The following is a 9,759-nucleotide window of genomic DNA, read 5'->3' on the forward strand; positions in this document are numbered from 1 at the left end:
GTAAATAGTGCAGGACTGGTCATTGGGCATCCAGGGCAAATGCTCAGTGTGTGCTGGTGTTTTTGAGCCAGCTCTCCCATAGCCACAGTGGCCAACATGGCTATACACAAGTATAATATTACCAACACTATATCGAGGGGTGAATGCTATCGCACAGCTTATGGTGTTATATTTACCTACATCTTGGGTGAGGGGCTGGTCTAAGCCTAAAATGCCCAGATCAATTTTGGCCCGGACCGGCCCGGCCCTGTGTGTAAAGCTCTCCATGACATGATAAACTCACCAGATTTAAAACTTGAAGAGGGTATGTGGCCTGGATCATGATGTTGAGTCATCATTATTGCGTTCCCATTCGCTTTGAGTTTTAAATGAAAATATTTTGTATTTTTATGTAAAAAAGGGTCATCATATCTCCATATCCACATGTAAACCATAATACCTAATGAGGTACTACACACACAATTCGTTTTTTCACTCCTCATGACTGAAGAAGATTGAAGAAGAGAAGGCAAATCTTACACATTGGAAAGATTTCTGTCAAGATCTGAGAAAGAAGAAAGAGTAGATGTCCGCACACTGTAGCTCCACTTTGAAAAATGTATTCAGCTCATACAACGTTGATGAAATGTTGTATGAGCGTAGTACATTTTTCAAAGTGGAGCGACAGTGTGCGGACATCTACTCTTTCCACTATCAGATGAGCATTTTGTCCTGCACCTGGCCGCAGAGAGGTGGGATGTGCATACTCATACTCTTATGAAGATCTGAGAAAGAGACTGATTTTCTGTGGCACTACGTTGACCCGGATCCTGTAGTTGAGTCATCGTCATCGTCATGGTATACAGTGCAGAGGCCTCCAGACATCCTCTGACTGCGATGCCACGCCCCGTTACGTGCTATTGCTCCTGATTAATCATTAACGGGTTGCACAACGTCCAGGTCCGCTGACAGAACAGGTTCAGGAGTCTTCTTCAGAGTGCATGTGTGTAGGGGTGTGTGTGTGTACCATAGGTGTGTGTGTGTGTGTGTGTGTGTGTGTGTAGGGGCGTGTGAGTGTGTGTAGGCGGTGTATGTGTGTGTGCGTGTGTGTGTGTGTGTGTGTGTGTGTGTGTCTGTAGGTGTGTGTGTGGGAGTACCGTGTGCATACTGCAGGTTGGATCACTTGTGCAATGTCGTGTCTGTCAAGTTGGAATTCTTTGTTTTTATATTCAAGGACGCACCCTTGATTCACAGAGAGAGTCTGATCCACTCTTGTCACTCAGATTTGGCCCGACGACAGTTGTCATCTTCCTTCTGATGAAAAAAAGAAACCAAAAGAAAAATAATCAGAATACACATGAAACCAAAAGAAAAAGAATTGCAACATGCGTGACACATTCCACCACTCATACTGTACAGTAGACTGGTGCTGTGGAATCAAGTCTTCATTACAAGAGAGTAACGAGGCCTGACTGAAACAATACGAAAGCAACCACAATCACATCGCATACTCAGAGTCAGCCACATAAATAAGTTGCTAGGAGATCATTTTTGACTCAAAATAGCACTCTGCCTTGCTATGTGGGGTATACTTAAGGTCAAGCCAGCCACCATAGGGTGCATTGGTCATGAGAGGCAAAACACACTCACTACATTGTAACATTTGTTGACATGCATTGTCTTAAACAAAGAGTATGTGCTGTTTTGAATGAGTTATTGTACTGTATATACATTGTTACACTGCACACACTAAATTATAATTAGACACAGCCATTTGAAGTGACATGGAATCATAATAACAAAACATAATCATGATAAAGTGTAATAAAGCATTTATTACTTGTAGACAACAAAGGTAAGTGATTTATAAGGAGAGCAAGCCAGTCCAGCTGGGTAAATGTGAGCAATATACAGAGTTAATACTGATATTATACTAAAGTGCAGACAGTGGTGTGCATGGAGAAAGTGAGAGAGACAAACGAGAGTGGATGGTGGCTAGGTGTGGATAACAAAGTGGTGAGAAGTGGTTAGTGAGTTAGAGTTGTTGTGAGAGGTGCTTTTGAGAAGCTCTTGAAAGCAGAGAGGGACGTGCTCAGTGGTGTAGTCTACGTAGAACGCGGGTATACGGAGTATACCCACTTCTAAATTTCAGGGATTTCAGTATACCCACTTAATATTGATTGATCCATTGTTTTGAATAGCACAAATATATACAGTATATCCACTTCATAAAATGCTCAAATATACAGTATACCCACCATAAAAAAGTAGACTACACCACTGGACGTGCTTGTTTTTTATCATTTGGAAGCACGTCAACGGTGCGTACGGTTACAGTAGAGCACGTGGTTATGTTTTCTCCACTGTACCACAAGAATGTCTGCCGGGAACATAACTACGTATTGCTGACTGAGTCCTACGCTGTATTTTCAACTTTAGACATTACATTACACTTAGCTGACGCTTTCATTTATTCAAAGCGACTTACAACTATTATTTTTCAGGGTATTGGTTACAGTCCCTGGAGCAATGTGGGGTTAGGTGCCTTGCTCAAGGGCACTTCAGCCATGGATGGAGATGTAGGGAGAGGTCAGGGGGGATTCGAACCGGCAACCCCTAGATTGAAAGACCAACTCTCTAACCACTAGGCCATGGCTGCCCCTTTAGACATGAACGCACATCACACAGCAGGAGATCTCTTTTAGTGTAACTATAATGGTGACACAGGTGACTCTCTCCAACCTTAATCATGTCACAACAATGACACAACCATCATTTCTGTCGAATTTAAATAGAATCATAATGGCCATCACTAGTAGATAATGCATCTCTTAGCTTCTTAGCTTCTCTTAAGGCAACATATAGAACTCAATTGTGATTTCAAAACAGCAGGTGTTGCAGTCTGTGAGTTATCTATGACTAATACTGGCTGTGGTTACCAACCTACTGTCAGTCTGTCTGCCTGTTTGCCTGTCTCTCTGTCTGTCTGTCTGTCTGTCTTTCTGTCTGTCTGTCTGTCTGCCTGTCTCTCTGTCTGTCTGTCAGCCTTCCTATCTGTCTGCCTGTCTGTCTGCTTGCCTGTCTGTCTGCCTGCCTGCCTATCTGTCTGTCTCTCCATCTGTCTGTCTTACCCACCTGTAGAGCTTCCTGCTGCAGTAGTCCAAGTGAGGTCAGCAGACAACCTCCCTCCCTCAGCAGGAAGAACACCACCTGGGTCAGGTCTGTCTCTACCTGCCTGTCTGTCCATCTGTCTGCCTGCCTGCCTGCTTACATGTCTGCCTACTTGCCTGAGTGTCAGTCTGTCCATCTGTTGGGTGGTCTGTCTTACCTGTGTTGCTTTCCTATGCAGCAGTCCCAGCGAGGGCAGCAGACACACCCCCTCCCCCAGTAGGAAGAACACCACCTGAGCCATGTCAGTGTACCCCCCCACCATCATCATGAGGAAGAAGAGGGCCCCCACCCGCAGCCCTGCCGAGCGCAGCAACACCTCCCCCCTGGGGCTGGACTTCTGGTCCTCTGGAGACGGAGAAGACAGAATACGGAACAAGGTTATTCATTGGCCTTTTTCCACGATTGCATCAAACAGGTTCCATTTTGAAGCAAAGCTGGAAAAACGAATACCGTTTTTGGTCCATGTGTCATCTGATCATTCAAGCATTCCATTTATTGGTTATGTGTATAATGTAAATGTAATACTTGAATGATTGGATGATTCATGGACAGTTTTCCATGAGGGTCAGTCCATGTATCATCCATGTATTGGTTATGTACTGCATACTACTGTAAATAGACCCTGCCGTGACCTCATGGTAGGGCACTGGGCCTGGGTCATTTTTGCTGAACCTTCCCCGTCTCTCTCTCTCTCCGCTCATTTCCTGTCCCTCTGTAACTGTCCTGTCACAATAAAGCCATAAAAAAGCCCCAAAAATATATTTAATGTATACTATGAATAGAATATTATAATGATCAGATGATACACAGACCCCATGAGAAACAGTGGGGTGTAAGTTTATGTTTATGTCTTCAGATGCTACTTGTCCTGCTTTAAATACATTGAAAGGGGAGACAAAACAGTTCATGTAGGACTTAAGTGGACTGCTCTTCCTCTGAAGAGGGAAACACAGTGAAGAGCAAGGTCAATTAAGGATCTTAGTGGTCATTTGGATAGGAAAATACAACACATTAAAATTTGAACAAAACATAACATTAACCCGTTAAAACACAACGTTATACATTTGCTATTACCAGAATGCCAAGGACCAAGTGCATTACTAAAGGCCTTGGGTATTTCATAGTATTGTAGTACTATGGTAGCTAATTTTTCAATGTCTATTACAGCGTTCCACTGGTGGAACAGCATGCACTATGGGGCTACCATTGGTAACACTTTACTCTACTGCTCCTAATTATATTAGGTAGCGTGTAACAGTATGTAATAATGTAACTATTATGAACTTGCACTGTACCTTATGGTCGGGGTTAGGTATGCACAATGTAGCAGTAGGCCAGAAAAATAGTGTTACCTTAACATTTTCAGGGCAATCCTGCTTTTATTTTGATCATATACACCTCTTTTGTAGAGATACTGAGATAGCCTACTGTCAGGTTGTCAGACATGTCTTGCATTTAGTACAGCTAAATAATTACTTCTGCCGTATTTGACTGCTGAACAAAGAATGTCTCTGGTTTATACATCTGAGAGATCTGGTGGCGTGTATTCTGATCATGACATGAGCTTTACATGATTATAACATCGTACACACCCCCCTAGCTCGACACCAATCATTAGAGGAGTTATATAAGGTGCAATCCGAATCAGGCAGGGCATATCCTTTAAGTCAGTGTTTCTTAATAAAACATAAATGTATGGTTATATTTTTGATGTTAGAACAAATGGACAAGAGGATTATTTAGGCCAACAGACCTACGCCACATGTGTAAACTCAGCTCCTGTCAAAACAGCCAACTGGTTTTTGACTAACTCACGGATTGACAATGGTACACCAAAAAAATTGGGTAACAATTAAATGGCCATACATAATTGTGGGTCCAAGACCATTCCAGAACCACTGCTCTAAGGTGATGATAGATTCTCATAGAATGATTAAAATAGTTTTGTATTGCTCATCCAGGTTCTCTTGATAAATGTGTTCCCCTATGTCTTATTACCTTCACTGTGTATTGGAGAATGCTCCCACCCATGGTTCCACTGGGTTTAGTGTAATCTGTGAGTTGATAAGATACGCATATACAGTCACCTGTGGTGCAGGTAGACCTTGACCAGCTGTTTGGTTCGGAGATGTTTGTGTAAGGTGTTGGTTGATTAAACAGTTTTTTTTCATGGCTGGAGTTTCTCTTCAGGTGAAATGCAGCCAAATCAACGGCATTAGAACACCAAATGTAAGACTAATGTTCTACGTTTCATAAGTAGGCCTATTTTTGATGTCATATACACACATTGGCAAGCTGTTACACACAAGTACACTCACGCACACACGCACGCACACACACACTCACACACACACACACACCCACTCACACACACACACACACACACACACCGAGCATGTCCAGAACCTCAGGTCATCCTCCCCCAAAACACACACACACACACACACACACACACACACACACACGCACACACACACACGCCCTCACCCTCACCCTCACCCTCACCCTCACCCTCACCCTCACACACACACACACACACACACACACACACACACACACACACACACACACACACACACACACACACACACACACACACCCTCCCTCCCTGACTCACCCAGCATCCTCAACAGTAGCAGTATGTAGCACACTGTCATGGGTGTCCAGAACCTCAGGTCGTCCGCCCCCAGCAGGAAGTGCTCCATCATGGTTGCCACGGCAGCTATGATGCCAACGCCGAACACCATCACCACCCAGCGCCTCAGAGTGGGCAAGAGTGCCGCCCCGCTGGACACCAGGGTCAGGCACACCCCGCACTCCCGCTGAGTGCAGTGCTGTGGGAACAACTGCCCCACGTGGGACTGCAGCCGGCGGGCCAGGCTGGACAGGAAGTAGCTGAGGGCAGCGGCCAATAGGAGGCTGAGGCAGCGGTGCGGGGCCCCCGCGTGCAGGAAGTGGAGCGTACAGGTCAGGGAGCAGCCCAGCGAGAACTGACACTGCACCAGTAGCTGCTGCGTCACCTCCCGGGCACTTCCCTACAGGACAGAAACAAACAAACAAACTCAAGTCAAACACTACTGGTGAGCAAACAACCCATAGACAACTAGGAGCTGCAACATCACTTCATGGGGCACTACCCTAAAGGACAGAAACAAACAAACAAACAAACAAACAAACAAACAAACAAACAAACAAACAAACAAACAAACAAACAAACCAATCTACTTCACCAATATAGAATGATTAATTTACTTCTCATTTCTCAATCATATAGCCTCCAGGATGGATTAATGAATAAAGCTACCCAGGGCAACAAAAAAATTGGCCTCCCAAAAAATATGGGAGGGGCATTTGAAGGAAGTGGAGCGTACAGGTCAGAGAGCAGCCCAGCGAGAACTGGCACAGCACCTGTAGCTGCTGCGTCACCTCACGGGCACTAAAGTACAGAAACAGGGAAAATACAGTTTAACCAACATAAAATGGCCCATTTAGTTATTCATGTAGCCATACAATCTAGGGTTATATAATAAAGAGAAAAAGAAAAAACCCTGCTCAAACAAACGTATCTCGGCCATTTTGTGAAGTTTTCACAAAAAAAAATGGAGAAATCAACTGTAAGCCTCGTGGTGCCTTCACGTTATTGCTCGTTTTTTCGCGGTTGGCGCCTGTCGATTTAAATCACTGCTGATAAATAGCCTACACTCCTGACCGTAGGCCTAACTTTGATTCAAGTTGTCAAATGGCCGAGATTCACGAAATGGCCGAGATAGGGCTCGCTCAAAATGTATTTGGGGAAAGGGATGGGAGAGGTCAGGTTGTCCTGGAGACCTGTGGTCGTTGGGCCTGTTCTCAGTTTGCCTATACATTACTATACCCTTGTTTAGTCTACTCTACTCAATTAGTAGCCTACTAGTGCAGTAGACACATTTAAATGAATCTAGAGGGAAATGAAGGAATTTCAAAAAGGGTTTGATATGCCTCACTTAGTTTAATGGTGGAGAGAATCCGCTGTCGGCAGACTTTATAATCAAGGACTACGTCAACATGGTAATCTACAAACCTAGGCAGAGTTGTAGGGGGATGAGGGGGGATGCCATCCCTCTTATAATGAAAATGGTTTAAAATCAGCCCCCTCAATGAAAATTTACAAAAATCATCCCCCTCTAAAACAGGCATCCTTTCTTCACATATTGTGTTAAAATTGCACTTTTTAGCAACTATATTTTCAAAAAATTCTCAGGGGAGAAACCCCCGAACCCCCAATAATCACAACCCATCTCTGACCATCCCCCCTGCTTTGATTTTACAACTCAACCACTGCAGATATTTGATGCAGTGACATGAAAAAATGTCCCCATCTGGGATAAATCTGAGACAAACGAACCTGTCAGTGGAATGAAGGCTGCAGTGACTCAAGAATGATTGGTTGGCCTATGACCTCGCCCTGTTGACCAGTTGAAAAGGTGGGCTACTTTGGTGATGAATGATGACTGTGTGTGTGTGTGTGTGTGTGTACGTGCGTGCGTGTGTGTGTGTTTGGGGGGGTGCTGGTACTTGGGTAATGACGACTGTGTGTGTGTGTGTGTGTGTGTGTGTGTGTGTGTGTGTGTGTGTGTGTGTGTGTGTGTGTGTGTGTGTGTGTGTGTGTGTGTGTATGTGGTAGTAGTAGTAGTAGTACAAGTGGTAGTGGAATCCTACCTGTCCAAACAGGAGCAAGGCTAGAAAGACCCTGAGGCAGAACTCCAGAACTATGAGGCAGGACAGGCGCGGCCCCACCATGGACAGAAGCCCAACCAGGAGGGCAAACTGGATCCCGTTGCTGAGGTGACCGATCGACGACGTCGTGTCATCTTTTTGCTTTTCAGAAGCGCCATCTGCTGGTGACTGTCTGAGGTGCACAAGTGGAGAGAGAGAGAGTAACTGAACTTTATTGATCCCAAGGGAAGATTAAGGTGTCAAGTAAGTAGCTTACATACAGTATAAGATACATGATGAACTTAGACAAGTAAATGAACTGTAAGACAAGTAAACATAAAGCACACATACACATACAAGCAGGACAAAGTCAAGCATGTTACACAAGTCTTTAGAGCAACTTTTGTTAGTCGCTTGGGGGGAGATGTTATTAGTGGACTTTATGGGGTGGGGGGGGTGTCGTCTTTACACACAGTGGCATCACATTACTGTACTCCTAGCAACATCCCTAGTAGTGGGAACAGAAGACTGAGGGGGATTTTTTTTTGTAATGGACTTTCACAGACCCATTTGTTCAACACTGTCACACTTTTAATTGTAGCAAAGCTGAAATTACAATGATTGTATTGTTTTTGTTGCGTAACATCACATGCATGGAAACTTACTTTGTTGTATGTATGAAGAGGCAGACTCGCAGCAGATTATATACCAGTGATACTCCACATGCTCCAACTACCCCTGGTGACACACAACATTCAACAAGCAGACATGTATTATTTTTTTCTTAGCTGTGCTATTCAGAACCTACTTCATCACAGACAATACATCTGATCGCTTGAGACTAGGATATGCAGAAGCTGTCAAATGTTTGTGAAGACACTAAAATGGTACATGGACTGCATTTATATAGCACCTTTCCACTACTTGGAGCACTCAAAGCACTTTACATTGTATGCCTCACATTCACCCATTCACACGTTCATTAACACACAGGTGGCTGTGGCTGCCACATGGGGTACCATCCTGCCACCAGTAGCAACTTGGGGTTAAGTATCTTGCATTGCAACATTGATGGGTCAGTCAAAGCAGGGCTCGAACCTGCAACCTTCTGGTTGCCAAACAGCTCCTCTACCACTTAAGCCACCAGTAAGTTGTTACATTGTAATAATAGAACTATGCGGTTACACTGTACTTTTCAGATAAGCAGCGAACGCACAAATTCATCAGATCACTCCAAAGAGTGATTTTCTTTTTTTTTCAGCCCGTGAAGCCAATATCTACTTTAATAATTGTCATCATATTACTGACTGTACTGCATTGTTCATTACTCCATTTGAACTTACACAATGTATTCTGATATACAACACAGATATACAGTACACAGATACAGTACATCAAGTCAGCATATTTAGCAGTGATTTTCATATTCAGCCTGTGAAGTGATTGAGTAACTCACCTTGCAGTACAGCTGCCAGAGGATCCTCCAGTGGCAGCCATGTCATGATCGTACTCACCACCATGATTTTACAACAATGAAAAAAACTCAACTGGCCTCTGGTACACCTCTTATGTCAAACCAGTGATTCAGTCACTGCGGATCCTTTCATCAAATCACACAGTGCTTTTGTTTTTTCAAAGATGAATCCCTCTTGTTTCACGGCTGTGATCGTAGCGATCATGTTACCAATGCATGAACAGCTCTCCCCAGGTTCAAAGGTCAGGGTGTTGCTTAACGGAGAGATAACTATTCTTTCACCTCTTTCTCTCTATCTGGGCTGCTCAGCCCTGTGCGTTAACAAATAGTTTCACCTAATTGCTAAGCTGACGTGACTCACAAGTTTATCAATTTACCTTCAATTCCTTCAAGATAAGTCAAGTATCCATATTCTATTCAACTCTACTCTTATATTGGCC

The 9,759-nt window shown here is 44.0% G+C and overlaps 1 protein-coding gene across 1 annotated transcript; it reads right to left on the reverse strand.

Moving 5' to 3' along the window:
- Positions 1-242: 242 nt before the first annotated feature.
- LOC134463122 (transmembrane protein 82-like) lies at positions 243-9,591 on the reverse strand. Its single transcript, XM_063216363.1, has 6 exons — positions 9,302-9,591; positions 8,511-8,583; positions 7,849-8,038; positions 5,768-6,185; positions 3,308-3,495; positions 243-1,293 (listed from the first exon to the last, which is right to left on the reverse strand). The coding sequence occupies exons 1-6, from the start codon at positions 9,363-9,365 to the stop codon at positions 1,255-1,257; spliced, it is 972 nt and encodes a 323-aa protein (XP_063072433.1). The 5' UTR covers positions 9,366-9,591; the 3' UTR covers positions 243-1,254.
- Between the last annotated feature and the right edge of the window lie 168 nt (positions 9,592-9,759).

The sequence above is a fragment of the Engraulis encrasicolus genome, chromosome 14, assembly GCF_034702125.1.
Source record: "Engraulis encrasicolus isolate BLACKSEA-1 chromosome 14, IST_EnEncr_1.0, whole genome shotgun sequence".
NCBI classification, from domain to species: domain Eukaryota; kingdom Metazoa; phylum Chordata; class Actinopteri; order Clupeiformes; family Engraulidae; genus Engraulis; species Engraulis encrasicolus.